The 17,432-nt window shown below is 39.4% G+C and overlaps 1 protein-coding gene across 4 annotated transcripts in view; it reads right to left on the bottom strand.

The window, feature by feature from the left end:
- Positions 1-17,432, bottom strand: part of Atp7a (ATPase copper transporting alpha) — a 125,065-nt gene that overhangs the window by 13,361 nt on the left and 94,272 nt on the right. For all 4 annotated transcript variants that reach the window (XM_060375296.1, XM_060375297.1, XM_060375294.1 and 1 more), the window contains exons 15-18: positions 14,571-14,765; positions 12,238-12,420; positions 9,434-9,650; positions 3,752-3,898 (exon numbers count right to left, since the gene is read on the bottom strand). In XM_060375296.1, coding sequence (XP_060231279.1) covers positions 3,752-3,898; positions 9,434-9,650; positions 12,238-12,420; positions 14,571-14,765 — 742 coding nt within the window. The remainder of the gene's footprint in view (positions 1-3,751; positions 3,899-9,433; positions 9,651-12,237; positions 12,421-14,570; positions 14,766-17,432) is intronic.

Genomic DNA, 17,432 nt, shown 5'->3' on the forward strand with positions numbered 1-17,432 from the left:
AACAAACAAACAAAAAAACAGTTGGATTATGGTGAACAAAGAATAATACAGTAGAACAAATTTCAGAAAGAATTGAATTTTGTCAAGTCATTGAGGACTACTTTAACTCAAAACATCCTGGTCCCAAACAAACTTTATAACACAAGCTCTGTGATAAGCTTCCATATTTGGTTGTGGAAAATTCACAGAGTAAAGTACAGATATTTAATGAAGGTAGTAATAAGAAAATGGAAAGAAATACGTCACTGAAGTTAAAAGACACTCACTCTTAAGTATTAAACTATAGCCAGAAACACTATTTCACTAATTTAAAATAAAACAGAATTAAAAACTAATAGGTGAATGGAGATTATAGTAGTATATTAGGGGGAAATTACCAAAAGGAACTAATATTCTTCTGTTTGGAAAACAAAACTAAAGCCAGGCACTGTGGTACACACCTGTAATCCCAGCAATGGAGAAGGCAAAGGCAGACGGATCTCTGTGAGTTTGAGGCCAGCCTGGTCTACAAAGTGAGTCTAGGACAGCCAAGGCTACACAGAGAGACCTGTTCTCAAAACAAACAAACAAAAAAAAAAAAAAAAAAGAAAAGCAAAACTAAGAGGGCTGGGGAATGAGTCAGTGGATAAGAACACTGGTTACACAAGCATGAGGACTCACATCCAAATTCTGTAGCCCTAATACTAGGGCAGGAGGCTGGAAATAGGGATCATTGTGCTTGCGGTTGTCATTCTAATTCCAGGTCACAGGGAGACCCTCACTTAAGGAAATGAGCTATAGAGTGATAGGGCCAGATATCTACTGTTCTCTGACTACTGTTGTGCATCTGTGTGTGCATATTACACACACACACTGCAATGGAGTAAAATGTTATTCACTGCTTTTTCTTGTACCTAAAATTATGAAGTCATGACCTTCATACTTAGCAAGGAGTATAAACGTTGAGTAAATAATCTCAGAACTTGAATTTTATCCTATCAAATAGGAAGCATGTAAAACTATTATATATGCTTATTATAGTATTGTGGTAAAATATTAAGAACACCTTAGGGACACTAGGATGTCTCAGTGAGTTAGGATGCTTGCCTGACAACCTGAGTTTGATCTTCAAGATCCATATGTTGAAAGGAGAGAACTGATTTTCACAAGTTGTTCTTTGACCTCCACCTGTGTCCTATGGAACACATGTGCCCTCATATAGACAGACATACAGATACATACATACACACAAACACAGCAAAATACAAGTAAAAAGACAATACATTTCCAACAACATAGGAATGATTATTATACAGCATGTAAATTAAAATAATAGTCTAGAATTATGGGGTGTAGTCTTATTTAGAAAGTTCATGCCTAGAGTTCAACATCCAAGTGGCCTCCATAGGAATGAGGACAGGGACTGTCTCTGACATAATCTGATTGGCCTGCTCTTTGATCACTTCCCCCCTGATGGGAGGAGCAGCCTTACCAGGCCACAGAAGAAGACAATACAGCCACTCCTGATGTGATCTGATAGACTAAGATCAGAAGGAAGGAGAGGAGGACCTCCCCTATTAGTGGACTTGGAAAGGGACACGGGTGGGGAAGGGAGGAAGGAGGGAGGTACAGGTGGGATACAAAGTGAATAAACTGTAATAAACAAAAATAAAAAGAATTTAAATAAAGATTCATGAAGCATAAAAAAAGTACATGCCTAGAATATCTGTTCCATGTTTGGTTGCCAGAACTGCAGAGATAAATACATAATCCAATTATCTGGCAGCAGTGTAAAATATTTCATCAAGTAAAATAAACCAAAATAAAATAGTATGTGTACAAGTGACCTTAGTTTTGTGTGTGTGTGTGTGTGTGTGTGTAACTGCAGTTTGAACTAAGTGTTGTTCCGTGTTAAGTAAACACTGTATCACTGATCTAAACTCCACACCTTGCTTTGTTTTTTGAGATCAATCTCACTATGTAGTCTCAGATACTCTCAAACTCAGTCTTCCTGCCTGAGCCTCCCAAGATGCCCATAACCACACCTAGCTTTCCTTTCTTTTTATTTCTTCCCCTCCCAGCACTAGCTATAAAACCCAGAGTCTTAAGCATGCTAGGCAAGTACTCTACTGCTGAGCTACATTTCCAAAAGGATTTTTAAAGGTTTTTCTTTTTTTTAGATTTAATATGTACATATATATTTGTGTGTGGTCTGTATGTAAGTATGCACACATGCATGCTAATGCACAAAGACACCAGAAAAGGAGGAGAGATCCTCTGGAGCTAAGATTACAGGAAGCTGTGAAACACCCAACATGGGTGCTAGGAATCAAACTCTGGTTCTCTGCAAGAACAGCAAGTACTCTTAATTATCTTTTCAGCATACCCCTTCCAATACAAAACAAAACAAAACAAAATAAAACAAAAAAACAACAACAAGATTTAAAGTTTTCATTCAACTCTATAGACATAAATTTTACATATAAAATACACATGTTAAAAATGCTTCCCTATCAGTGGACTTGGGGAAGGGCATGTATGGAGAAGGAGGAGGAAGGGTGGAATTGGGAGGGGAGAAGGGAGGGAGCTACAGGGGGGATACAAAGTGAATAAAATGTAATTAATAAAAATTAAAATAAAAAATATTTTAAAAAACACTATGAGGCTGGATATGTAGTTCAGTTGGCTTAGCATGCACAAGACCCTAGGGTGAATCTCCAGTACCCAGATCACACCTATAATTCCAGCCCATGAGACAGGAGGCTCAGAAGTTCAAGATCTTTCTTGGGTACATAGTTTGAGGCCATCTTGGGATACATGAGACTTCACCTTAAAAAATAAGAGACTGGGGATCCATCAAGGAAGATACCCAACATCAGGCTTACATATGTACCTGCACTCCAGCACATGCGCATACACACAAACATACGCATGTACACCACAAATACACAAATGCAAGAAAGTAATAACAGTATTATAAATATATAAAAATATGTATAAAATATACCAACAAGCTAAGAAGAGAATACATGAAATCAAAACTTGTGCTATATTAGAATGGTGAGATAATGAATGAATATTTTACTCTGTTATTATGTAACTTATCTTTTTTTTTTTAAATCCAGAATCAATTTGCAGTCAAGGGAAGAAAATAACAAAAGTGAAAAAATGCAAGAAAAAAAAATTTTTTTGAGGCATGGTCTCACTATGTATCTTTGACTGGCATGGAACTTCCTATATAGCCTTGAACTACAGAGATCGGCCTGGCTTCAAGGTACTTGTTTTCTTTTTGTGGTACTGGGAATTAAACTTAGGGCCCAAATGTGAAGTTGTTTTGCCTCCCTGCCCCTCAATTTAGTCTTTTGTTTTTGTCTTGTGTCTTTTTTACACAGGGTCTCATGTTGCGCAGTCTAGCTTTGAACTCACTACAGAGCTTAGTCTTCAACTATTGTCCTCCTGCTTCCACCCACTAAAGGCTGGGATTACAGGCATGTACCATTATACCTGGCTGACTTGTTTTTGTTTGTTTGTTTGTTGAGATAGGGTCTTCCTGTGTAGTTCTTAAAGTCATGATTCTGCTGTCTCAGGTTCCCAAGTGCATGTGCCTCAACAGCTGGTGAGAAAATTCTGAATTATTAACAACCATATTTTACTAATATTTTAACTTTGTATTAAAGCCTCTTTGAAATAAACCTCATAGTTTAAGTCTCACAGACACATAAAACAATCACTGAAATCACAATCCTGCCAATATATTTCAGGGAAACTTTACCATCTATTGTCACCAATACAGCAGTCCGACCTTTTCTTTCATGTTCAATCATGGAATTATCGACATCATTACTTATGACAAGACCATTTCTAATCATCCATTCCCGGTTACCAATGAGGACTTTGTACTGCTGAGTATTAACAGCATCTAGAAGTACAAAAATAACATTCAGTGAGATTATTTAATGTTTAAATCCATCTCATGAGGCAAGTTCTTCCTGCCTAACTTTGCAATCTCTACAGTACATTGTTGGCAGAATATAACCTATTACAGTGATTTTCAAGTTTTCCATGAATACATTCTGCTCTTTCATACCTCTGAGCCCATATTGCTACCAACACCCAAATGTCCTTAACCTTTCTCTCCAAATAGCAAGTTCAAACTCCAGCAACATTAGGGGGGTGGGGTGAGGGACTGAGAATGTATTAGTTCAGAGGTTCCCTTCTTACTGAAGTTTTCTCTTTGACACTCTACCATGGTTCAAATACTTATTGTTCATCGGTAGCTGAAAGTGGCTGCATGTAAATATGCAACTGTGCTGATGTCTCATTTTAAACTTGTAACCACTAACTTTACATGAGCTCTTAGTTCTGTTGGACAGATGTTTGACTGCCTGTCCCTAGTCCACTCTACTTTTTCAGGGTGATTATTGGAAATGGCTCTTTTCAAAGTCTCTGCTTTTCCTCCCCCATTCTCATCCAAGATGCAGCTGCTCCCTGCAGTCCTAAGAGGCCTTCTCATGGCTATATCTTCCCAGCTCCTGTGCCTCCTAGGTGTAAACAGCTTGTTTTCCCTATTATAAACAAAACCTGTGCCTTCTCTAGGCCACTCTCTAAACCTGTACACTAGGTCACCTTCCTTTGCCTATTTCAGATCATCTCTCCAACTACTCTCTTCTCTCCTCCCTGAATAATTAATTTTCTATCACCTCTGCTGCATATGGTCCTGTCCTTACAAACAGAAGAAACCTCTCTTGAGCCCACTGCTCTGGCTGCCACATTTCTGTGCTTCTGTGCGCAGCAGAATTGCTCAAAAGCATTTCTCCTACTAGCTGTCTTTAATGCACCTCTTCCCTTTCTCTTTCAAACTCTTTCCAGTAAGGCTTTAGTCTCTACTATTCCAATTAACTATTCCCACAGTGCTCCAGTTCTTTATTTTAGTAAATCGTGTGATGTTTGAACTGTTGTTCCAGCAATGCTGGAAATGCTCTACACTTTTTCTGTTTAAGTCTACAGCCACTATCTAACACATGTGGTTACTGAGGGCCCAAAATTATCAAAGAGCTGCATTTTACATGAACATTTTTTTTTTAATCGAGACAGGATTTCTCTGTGTAGCCTTGGCTGTCCTGGACTCACTTTGTAGAACAGGATGGCCTTGAACTCACAGAGATCTGCCTGCCTCTGCCCCCCAGAGTGCTGGGATTACAGGCGTGCACCACCATGCCTGGCTCATATGAAACTAAATTTTAATCAACTCAAAATTAAACAATGACATATAAGTAGTGATTATTGTATTAAATACCACAGATCTCCAAAGCAAATGACTCCCAACTCTGCATTTCTAATTTAGTCCCTTCCTGGATCTTCAGGCCCCTGTAGACACCTTCTTACCTAATATTTCCATTTGTATGGTATCTCTTCTTAGATAGCTAACAGGCACCCAAATGTAACTTCGATAAAACTGGATCTTGTCTCCACTGTTGTTCCTCTTGTCTTTCTTATCTTATTTAACAGTAACTTCATCCATATAAATGGTAGGTTACTAATTTTGGCATGGCTTTGACTCTTATGTTTTAGTTTTTAACAATCAATTAGTTTTTATGTGTTATACTCGAAGGTGTTTTGATTGCATGTATGTCACTGCTTCGTGAGTGTGCAGTGCCCATGGAAGTCAGAAGAGGACATTGGATCCCCTGGGACTGGAGTTAATAGCCAGTTGTGTGGTGCCATGTGGGTGCCTGAAATTGAACTTGTGTTCTCAGAAAGAGCAGCCAATGTTCTTAACTGGTGGGCCATTTTTCCAGCCCCTTGACTCTTTATTTTACTCATCTTCTATATATCCAATTGGTAATTAAATATTTCAGCTTTCCCTTCAAGACATATCTGGAATTTGACCACTTTTTTTTTGTACTATTATCACACTGGTCTGAGCCATTGTTATATTTTACTTGGGTTATGACAACTCATCTCCCAGCCTTTTTTGTGCTCCTAGCTCTCCATCTCTTCCCTCAGTGGTGCTGGAGATCAAATCCAGGGTCTCACATATGCTAAACACAAAGAGAATAGAAAACTATTAGAGAGGTGTACCACTGAGTTACAACTCTGTACTCACTGATGATTCTCTATAGTGCTGTCATAACAAATAGCAGATATTCCACAAAGACTGTTGAGGGATTCTTTATAGGTTAGTTAATTGATATGACATCCATACACAAATAAAAAAGAAGTCACAGAGAAGTAAAAATGGCTAGGAAATACTTACTTTGTAGTGTGTATAATATAAGAGAAATGAAGTATAGCTATAATTTAAGAAGAGCAAGTATTTCTATCAGCATTTATGTCAGTGAAAGTATCACTGAAAAAGATGTAAGTCAGGTCTAGAAGGAAAAACATAAGTCAACAGGGTAGATGCTATTTATGGCTGAGCAGGGGCCCTCTCTAACTTTGGTGCCTGCCTTTGGATCCCGTTCCCTTAACTGGGCTGCCTTGTCTAGCCTCAGTGGGAGAGGATGTACCTAGTCCTGCAGTGATTTAATGTGCAAGGGTAGGTTGGTACTTTCTCTGAGGAGGAGAGGAAAGAATGAGGGAAGAGGTGTGTGAGGAGTGAGGCAGGCTGCAATCAGGAGTAAAGTGAATAAACAAATTAGTAGAGGGATAGAAGAAAAAAATGTATTTAACTTTTTTTGTCAAGAAAAAATAAAGGCTAACTGGTAGGCCATGAGGAAGACCTATAGGTAGGTAACTAATATCACTGGAATATAGAGCACATATAGAGCACAAGTGGAGCATCAGGAAGAAAAAGATGAGTAATAAGGGATATGGGAGAGTGAACAGAACAGAGCAGATACCAAAGTCCTGAATGAGTGAGAACAATTAAAGCAAGGATTCTGAGTGAGTCACAGTGGTGAACACCTTTAATCTCAGTACTCAGGAAGCAGAGGGAAGTGGATCTCTCTGAGTTTTAGGCTAGCCTGGTGTATATAGTAAAATGTTTCATAGCAGCCACTAGTACATAGTGAGAACCTATCTCAAAACAAACAAACAAAAAACCCAAAGATCCTTAATTAAGATCCATGAAAGGGCTCTAAGATATAAATGAACCTTCTAAAGTAGACATATTACTTATTATGCAGGTGATCCACAACTTTTAGCACATTCCCTCAAAAGAACTATAAGTCAAAAAAATTGTCTATAAACAACTTAAAAAAGTCTTAGTCAGAAGGTAGTACCAACCATTGGACAAAGCGGCAGTGTACAGAATGGTAAAATATTTTTGTTTTACCAACTTCACATCCAATAAAGGACTAACTTCCAAAATATATAAAGAAATTAAGAAACTGATTTCAAAAAACCTAAGTAATCCAATTTAAAAATGGGGTACAGCTCTAAACACAGAATTCTCAATAGAATCTTAAATAGCTAAGAAACACTCAACGAAATGTTCAACATCCTTAGCTATCAAAGAAATGCAAATCCAAACTACTCTGGGATTCCATCCTATACACAATCAGAATGGCTAAGATCAAAATCTCAAGTGACAGCACATGCTGGTCAGAGGATGTGGATAAAAGGGAACACTCCTCCATTGCTGATGGGAGTGCATACTTGCATAGCCACTATGGAAATAAATATGGTGGTTCCACAGAAAATTGGGAATCAATCTACTCTTGGGCCTATACATAAAGAACACAGCATCCTACCATAAATATACTTGCTCAAGTATATTTATTGTGACTTTATTCATAACAGCCAGAAACTGGAAACAACCTAGATGTCTCTCAACTGAAGAATGGATAAACAAAATGTGGCACATTTATACAATGGAGTATTACTCAGCTGTTTAAAAAATTAACAATAGGAAATTTGCAGGCAAAGAGGGAAAAAAATCATTAGTGAGGTAACCCAAACCCCGAAAGACAAATACAGTATGGGTTCACCTATACATGGATATTAGCTGTCAGGTAAATGATAATCAAGCAACAATTCACAGACCCAGAGAGGTGAGGTAAAGAGAAAGGGTCGAGATACATCGATCTCCCTGGGAAGGGGAAATAGAATGAATTTTGTAGGTAGACTGGGGACAGGTTGGGATGGGAGTGGCAGAGATGAGATGATGGGGGAAGATGAGTTGGAAGGAAAGAGTTGTAAAAAGAGATGGCTGGGATTGGGGGGTGTTTTGGAAACCTAGTGCAGTGGAAACTTTCTGTAATCTATGAAAGTGATCTTGGTGAGTACTCTTAGCAATGGTGAATATAAAGTCTGAACTGGCCATCTCTAGTAGCCATGCAAGGCTCCCAGTGGTGAGACTGAGTTACATTTGTTCAAGTTGTTGGCTAAGGGGGCCCTGTGGAGATCCCCAAACAGCCTACGCTGATACTAGGACAGAGGGGCCCCATTGCCAATGACAACACCTGCACAGTTCATTGAACATGTCGAGGTTGAGCTGGTGCCCGCATGGGGTCTTCACCCCTATGTTCTCATCTGTTTGCTGTGGGAAGATACCACCAACCCAGCTATAAACCCTTTGTTCTACATTCTGTCTTGCCTGCATAAAATGCTAGGGCAATGATGGTACAGAACTTGTGGGGGTAGACAACTAATGTCTTATTTAATGTGAGGCCCATGCTATGAGACAGAGCCCATTCCTGACACTGTTTGGCATGTAGAAAATAGGGATTGGATAGCCTAGAGACCTAGCGTGGAAAAAAAAAAAAACATGACTGGTCTAAAAAAAAAAAAAAAGAAGATCAATGAAATGATTCTTAATGACCTTCTGTTAAACTTGTAGATTGGTGGCCTGTCTAGTTGTCATCAGAGAGGCTTCCTCTGGCGACAGATAAGAGTGATTGCAGAGACCCATAGCCAGACATGTGGAGAGGCTAAATTGGAGTCTTCATCAGGTCCTTCTTTCCACCCATAGAAGATGGAGTAGAAAGATTGTAGTTGTCATAGGGGATGAAGGATACCAGGAGAACATGGTCCATTGAATCAACTCAGCAGGGCTAATATGGGATCACAGAGACTGAAACAGCAAGCATAGGGCCTGCACGGGTCTGAACAAGTCCTCTCCATACATGTTATGTCTATTAGTTTGGTGTTTTCATAGTACAGCTAACTGTAGAAGCAGATGTGTCTCACTCTTCTGCTTGCTCTTGGGAGTCTTTCCTCCTCTTAGGTTGCCTTCTCCAGCTTTGGTGTGACAGTTTTTGCCTTGTCTTATTCTGTTTTGTTTTGTTGTGTTCGGTGGTTGCCTCTTGGAAGTCTGTTCTTTTCTGATGAAAGTTGGAGGGGGACTAGATAGGGGGAGAGGGGAGAAGGGCTGGGAGGAGTGGGGGGGGAACTGTGGTGTATGTACTGCATGAGACAAGAATCTATTTTCAATTAAAAAAAGAAGAAAATAATTCAAGCTAAAAAAGAAATCTACAAAGATCTATAAACTACTACAAAGAAATCAGCTTACTTGAGAGATGAGCATCAATAATCATAGAAGATGATGTTGATGACTGTTCATTAATTGCATCTATCTGAACCAGGGATGCATTTTTAATGTTATTTTCTTCGATCTTCAAGTTACTCTTATGTAGCAAACCTTCAATGTTAGTGACTTTACAGCTAATACCACAGCCTGGTACAACCTGGAAATCTGTACAGGTACCCAAGGTTTCAGTGTCCAGCTCCTAACAAACAGAAACACAACACACTAAATAAACAAACAAACAAACAAAAGTGGTATAGCAATTTTTAATTATAAATAATATTGGCAAAAATATAAGAAGACAGGCATTCAAAACTTTGGGTGCAGGTAAAAATTCATAGAACCATTTGTATGAGTGGGATGTGCATTGAATGTATGACAGGAGTCTACCACAAAAGACTCCACCTAGCAGTATTTCAAAGCAGACACTAAGACTCATAACCAAACCCTTGGCAGAGTGCAGGGAATCATAAGAAAGAAGGGGAGTTAGTATGATATGGAAAGGATAGGAGCTCTACAAAGACCAAATATATCCGGGCACAGGGTCTTTTCGGAGACTGACACTCAACCAAGGACCATCTATGGATATAACCTAGAACTTCTGCTCGGATGTGGCCCGTGGTAGCTCAGTAACCAAGTAGTTTTCCAAAGTAAGGGGAACAAGGACTATTTCTGACAGGATCTCAAGGGCAGGCTCTTTGACCCCCTCCCCCCAGGGGAGGAGCAGTCCTGTTAGGCCACAGAGGAGGACTTTGCAGCCAGCCCTGAAGATACCTGATAAAACAGGATCAGATGAAAGGGGAGGAGGTCCTTCCCTATCAGTGGACTTGGAAAGGGGCAGGGAAGAGACCAGGGAGGGAGTGTGGGGTTGGGGAGGGAATGAGGGAGCAGGATACAGCTGGGACACAGAGTTAACAAAATGTAACTAAAAAGAAAAAAAAAAAAAAAAGAACCATTTGTATGGATGTTAGTCGTAAAAAAATGAAACTGTAACCATCCTTTGATATAGTAATTACACTGATACATATATAATATAAAGACAGGTTTGCAAAAAGCTGACAAGAATGCTCAGTGTACACTGAAAGCAAAGCAGCACTCACAGAACAGAATGTAAAACAATGGGGTAGAATTGTATTTCCTGATAGAGAAAATCCATCTAATGAAATAAAAAGCAAGGTAGCAGAGACTGGTCTTTTTATGGCTTTCAATGTAAAGTTTAAAAGGATAAATGCAGGTGGGCATGGTGGCACACACCCAGCACTTGAAAGAAATTTGTGCAGGTTCTGCCTGGCCATACAGCAAGTTCCAGGCCAACCTCAGCTACATAATGAGACTCTGTCTCAAAGGCAACAAAAAAAGTCCATAAACTATGTGCAATGGTACATGCCTTTAGGCCTAGCCATGTGGGACACTCAGGCAGAAGCATCATTTAAATGCAGGAGCCAGCAAAAACCTGGAGGACATAAGAAAATCTTTGCTCTTAAGAGAATGAGATTATTCTGGCGAGATTGCTCAGTGGTTAAGAGAACATACGACTATCAGAGGACTGGAATTTGGGTCCCAACACCTACATCAGGCATCTCAGAAACGTCACTTCATCTTGAGGAAATCTAACCGCTTCTTGTGTGCATATACACACACACAGAAGGACCACACATCCGTAAGTAAACTAAACTAAATCTTTAAGTAAATAAATATTACTTAAACATTAACAGATACACTTGTGAACATACCAGAAATTACTTACCAAAGTTTATAAATTAAAAAATAATTAAGGGCCGGATGGTGGCAGCACACGCCTTTAATACCATCACTCACAGAGGCAGAGGCAGGTGGATCTCAGTGAGTTCGAGGACAGCCTGGTCTACAGAGTGAGTTCCAGGACATCGAACATTACACAGAGAAGCCCTGTCTTGAAAAAAAATTTAAGTTATTTAAAATGACTAGTAATAGGAAAACAATTATTAATTTTTGAAGAGAGAAATTATGTTGGGGGAAGGGAATAAGGGTTCCATTTTATCACATAAATTATGCAACCAAAACATATTACTTCTATTTTAATGTTTATGTCAAACAGGGGTTACTGTGTGGTAAGATCAGAATTCATTTATTTTTTAGGTTTATAGTTGTGTATGTCAAAAAAAACTAGTGCATAATAATTTTTGAGACAAAGTTTTATACAGTCTAGGCTGGTTTTAAGTTTACTATGTAATGAAGATGAACTTGAAATTTTTATTTTGTTCTATTTTTCTTTTTTTTTTTTTTTTGAGACAAAGTTTCTCTGTGTAGTGATGCTGTCCCAGAACTCACTGTATAGACTAGCCTGGCCTTGAACTCAGAAATCTGCCTGCCTCTGTTTCATGAGTGCTAGGATTAAAGGCATGTGCTAACATGCTGAGTTTATTGGTGTCAGGGATTAAACCTGGGCTTCAAGCATCTAGGCAAGCATTCTACCAACCGAGCTACATTTCTAGACCCATCACATTGAATTAAGTTAAAAAAAAAAAGGGCCGGACAGTGGTGGAACATGCCTTTAATCCCAGTGCTCAGGAAGCCGAGGCAAGCAGCTTTCTGTGCATTCGAGACCAGCCGGGTTTACAAAGTGAGTCCAGGACAACCAAAGCTACATGGAAAAATTTTGTCTTAAAAACAAACAAACAAAAAAGAGAAAATACAATTCTCTTTAGCCTCATACTAATTATATGTAAATTAGTCAAAGGCCAGACCAGATTTGGTCTGCATCATTCCTCCACGGGATTACAACATAAATATGAAAGATAAAATTGTACCTGCTTGCAATATTTGGTGACGGCTGCTCCTAAAGGGTGTTCGCTGTTACTTTCTGCAGTTCCAACGATGGCCAGGATCTTATTACGTGATATCTTGTTACTTTCCACTAGAACCTTTACTTGATTGACTACTGGAGTTCCATGTGTAATGGTTCCCGTCTTATCAAATACCACTACCTTCACCTGGAGGAAAGTTGAAAACACACCTATGTGACATCATCTACCCAGAAATGAGAAACAGGCTTATTTTTAACAGACTGCTATTTCATTTCTTAAGAAACTGGTCTTTGGCTTCACAACTTCATCAACTAATCATCTTTGGGTGAACAAAAGGCATAATAAGATACATTTTAGTAGCAACTAATTTTGATACCCCACAGTTGAGTTTTAATCTTGTTAAGTGCCTGTGAATTTATGTTAAAAAACTAGAGCTGTTAGTTATGGGTAATTAAGTGACATTACTGGCATCTCTAGGGAAAACACAAAGGCTTTCACTACTAGATCTGTTAGAGAAATTTGGGTAGTGAGCAGATGGCTGTAAAAGAAAATGTAAATATTTAGGTTGAAGGGAATACTGCTGAGTTGTTTGCCTTGGCTAGGTCTTGTTTAAGAACTTGGGCTATTAAGAGGAAGGTTGAGGAAGCAGTTTGGGAAAGTAAGAGGGAATAATCTGGAGTTAGAGACCAAGCTCACCTCACTATAAACCCAGGATGAGAACCCTGGAGACTGAATAGCTCAATGAACTGATATTAAAAAAAACAAAAAAGAATAATCTGGACAGCAGTGGCACACGCCTTTAATCCCAGCACTCAGGGAGACAGGCAGGCAGACCTCTAAAAGTTTGAGGCCAGCCTGGTCTACAGAGTGAGTTCCAGGATAGCCAAGGCTACAAACAGAAGCCTTATCTCTGAAAACAAAAAAAGATAGGAACAATATTCAAAGCATCATCTGGACAAGAGAAAAACTGCTGTAAAAGGTTATCATGGAAACAACAGAGGAAAGCAGAGCATGAAATTACATATTATATAACAGCATAATGTCAATATTAATTTATTTTGATAAATGTACTGGGGTCCTTTTTCTTAAGATAGGGGCCCAACAGCTAAAGAAAGGGGAACCCCTTTTTTAGGTTTAAAATTATGCCAAATTTTCTTTCTATAAAAATTACTACTCTGGGAACTCAGCGGTTAAAAGCACTTGTGGTCTTACAAAGGACCCCTATCAGTTCCTAGCATTCATGCACCCATGTTAGGCAGCTCACAAAAAAACTGTAACTGTAGCTCTAGGGGATCTGACACACCCTTCTGGTTTCCACAGGAACCTATACACATAAAGGTGTACACACATGAATAAAAATAAAAACTAATCTTAAAAAAAACATCCTTAGAGCTAGAGAGATATAGTTAAGAGCACTAGCTGGTCTTTCAGAGGAACCAGGTTTGGTTCCCAGAACCTACATGGCAGCTCACAGGTGCCTACTAGTGTCTACTATTCCAGTCTCAGGTGATCCAACACCATCTTCTGGCCTCTGCATACATGTGGTACATTAATATATATATACAGGTAATATACCCATACATGTTTTAAAAAGTCTAGCTTGTATATATATATGTGCTAGCTACTCAGGGTTCCAGGTTTGTTCTAAGCCATGTGCTTAGAGGATACATATATCCTCTATGCATCTGTATATATTTTTATATACTCACAATGAAATTGTATTAGTGGGAACATTGCTTATGTTTGTTTGTTTTTTTAGGCAGGGTTTCTCTGTGTAGCCTTGGCTATTCTGGACTCACTTTGTAGACCAAACTGGCCTTGAACTCACAGAGATCTGCCTGCCTCTGCCTCCCTGAGTGTTGGGATTACTAGAGTGCGCCACTACACCCTGACTAGTGAGACCATGGCTTTAGTTGAATGCAGCCTTAATTGAGGTGGAAGTCATAGCTGTAAACTGCCAGCTGGTGGCACCAAAGACACTGCTCTTGTAGGTGCAGCTACCATAATGTGGACTCAGACACAAATGTGTCAGAAGCCTTGGAGGCCCTGGCAAATTTTCCCAGGCAAGTATTAGTGTAATCTGAGATGGGTTGGCATTACAGTGGTTTTCCATTCAGGGTCTGCTCTCAGGGAATGGCTGAGGGAGTATTATTAGAGATTTTAAATAACTAAGGCACATCTGAGGAACCAACATCACAACTTTTCTATTTCTACCTTCAGGGTAGTTCCGGAAGAGGTTTAGCCTAGGAACCATGGGCAAAGAACTAAGAAACCTATTTCTCAATAGGATGTGATTGTATTTTGATAGATCAACTTTTAGTTCTGAAGACTCTTACCTTATGAGCCATCTCCAGGGGCTCCCCACCTTTTATAAGTATGCCATTCTGAGCACCTACTCCTGTGCCCACCATCACAGCAGTTGGAGTGGCTAGTCCCAAGGAACAGGGGCATGCTATACACAGAACTGTGATAGAAGCTTGGAAAGCAAAGCGTATTATGGTTTCTGTTCGGGAGATGCTTTTATTGTAGCCCTTTAGAAGAAAGACGTGCACTTTGGTTACTCATTTACAGTTAGAGCTATTCAAAACAAAAGAAACAAAGATCAATCCTGTTTAAATAAAACCAGTGTGAATGGGAGGAAATGAGGGAGGGGGATATAGCTGGGATACAAAGTGAACAAACTGTAATCAACAACAAAATAAATAAATAAAAATAAAACCTGTGTCAAAATCACATATCCTACCTAGCTACTTACATATATTTTTCTTTTTAATGATTATTTTTTCCATTTATAAACATGACAAAACTGGGGCAAAACTGGTTAACAAGTGATAGTCTTAAAATCAAAATTTCATTTTTGATGATTCTCGAGGTTACTATGACAAAAAAAAAAATAAAGCACACAGAACTCCAGAACTATTAGCAACTTTCAAGAATAACATGAGACATATTTGTCAATAAATCTGGCCCTGAACAAATTCTGATTCTCTGACACTGAGGCCATAGATTGGATGTTCATACAAAATTTTAAAACAGTAACTTAAATATTCACTTTAGAGAACAAAGGTTGGAGCCAACAAGATGGCTTAGCAGATAAAAGTGGTTGCTGCATAACCACACAACCATAGTCCAATTCCAAGGGATTACAGTGGAAACAAAACAAACTCTTAAAAGTAGTCTTCTGTCCTCCACACATGCACAGTAGCACGTATGTTCCACCATTTGCATACATTACATACACACACACACTAAGTGAAATAAATAGTAAAAAATTTTGGTGTGCCAAGATTGGTTGTTTTTTTTTTTTTTTTCAAGACAGGGTTTCTCTCTGTAGCCTTGGCTATACTGGGCTCCCTTTGTAGATGAGGCTGGTTTTGAAATCACAGAGATCACCTGTCTCTGCCTTCCCAAGTGCTGGGATTACAGGTGTGTGTCGCCATGCTTGGCAAGAGTAAAAATTTTATGAGAGACTGATGATGGTGGCTCAGTAGTTAGGAGTACTTACTACTCTTGCAGAAGACCCAAGTTCAGTTCCCAGAAGCCACATTTGGCAACTCCCATTTATTTCTATGTACAGCTATAAGGGATGTGATGCACTCTTTGGGTGTCCATGGCCACTTGCACTCACATGTATATTTCCACACACAGATATACATGCTAAGGGATTTTCATAAATATGTAGGCCTACACTTTCATATACGTCATATATAAATGTTTTCACATATGTGCTGTGCTTGAACCTCTGTGAATTTAAATCTTTTAACTTAGGCATTATTATCTCTACCTCTTCACTGACAAAAAGAGAAGCCGAGTTTAAGTTTATATGTCTAAAGTAGATCACTGGATCTACAGCTGTCAAAATGAAGCTCAATATCTTTGTGGCTTTCTGATGGAATCAAGAACAGCAAATGGTGTTCCAATGCACCTTCTCACACTTGGAGGAAGATCAGGTTTTCCTCTTTTTCCAAAGAGCTGAGACAGAGTATCATGTTCTGTCTATGACCATTCACAAGGATGATGACGCTTTTGCTCCGAGGACGCTACAGAGCCCAGCAGATTGGCAAAGTGGTTCAGGTGTACAGAAAGTAATGTCATCCACACTGAAAGAGTGCAGTGAGGAAAGGCTGATGTCACAACTGTCTATTCATGTGGGCATCCACCTCAGCAAGATGGTTATCACCAGGCTAAAGCTAGACAAAGATACAAAAATATCCTGGAAGGGAAAGCCAAGTCTCGACAAGAACAAAAGGAGAAAGGAAGAAACAATTTGGAACATACAGTAGAAGAAAAATCTCGTGTACAGCTTTCATTAAAGACTGCTTAAGTAGCTAGGTGCAGTGGCACACAGCTATAATCCCAGCTCTCAAGGAGGTAGAGGCAGGCGGGTCACTGTTAGTTCAAGGCCAGCCTGGTCTGCAAACTGAGTTTCAGGACAGCCAAGGCTACACAGAGGAACCCTGTCTCGAAAAACCAAAAAAAGCCTGCCTAAGTAAAATAATAAAGTTAGGGACATCACAGATCTACTTTACTATATTAAAGAGTCCTACTTTAGAAAGCATCAGTGAACTCCATAAGTAGACACTAATACTATAGCTTTATAAACATTAATTTTAAGGTATTCTCGGGGGGGGGGGGTGAAGAGATGTCTAAGCAGTTAAGAGTGCTGGCTGACCTCTACTCTTGCCTGATGCATCTAAAACAAAAAGGGGGAACTGTAGAGGGCTGCGTAATGCCGCGCCTTAAAGATGGAGCTGGTTTCCACCTTCCACCTTCCCGATGGTGAGTGCTCTCTGTCACAAACAACTCCACATTTGGCTAAGGCTGAGGATCTGGCTTGCTTCCGTGTACGTGGACCTATCTGCATTGCCCACATGGCACGCTGGAGTTGGCTACCCAGAGGCTATTTAAGCTGTGGGCTGGCTTTCCCCAGGGTCAGAAGATTGTTCAAGGTTCCTGAATAAACTGCATTGAAAAAAAAATAATAAAGAAAAAAAAAAAAAAGAGTGCTGGCTGTTCTTACCGAGACCCTTGGTTTGAGTCACAGCACCCACATGTTGACCTGGATTCCCTTCTCTTCTTCATTTCCTTTTTCTCTTAGTCCCTCTCTTCTTCTTTTTGATACTGTGGATAAACTCAGGGGGCTAGCAAATACTGGACGGCATGCTACCACTATGCTACACTCTCAGTCAGTACTGCTC

Source organism: Meriones unguiculatus, chromosome X (assembly GCF_030254825.1).
Source record: "Meriones unguiculatus strain TT.TT164.6M chromosome X, Bangor_MerUng_6.1, whole genome shotgun sequence".
Lineage (NCBI taxonomy): Eukaryota > Metazoa > Chordata > Mammalia > Rodentia > Muridae > Meriones > Meriones unguiculatus.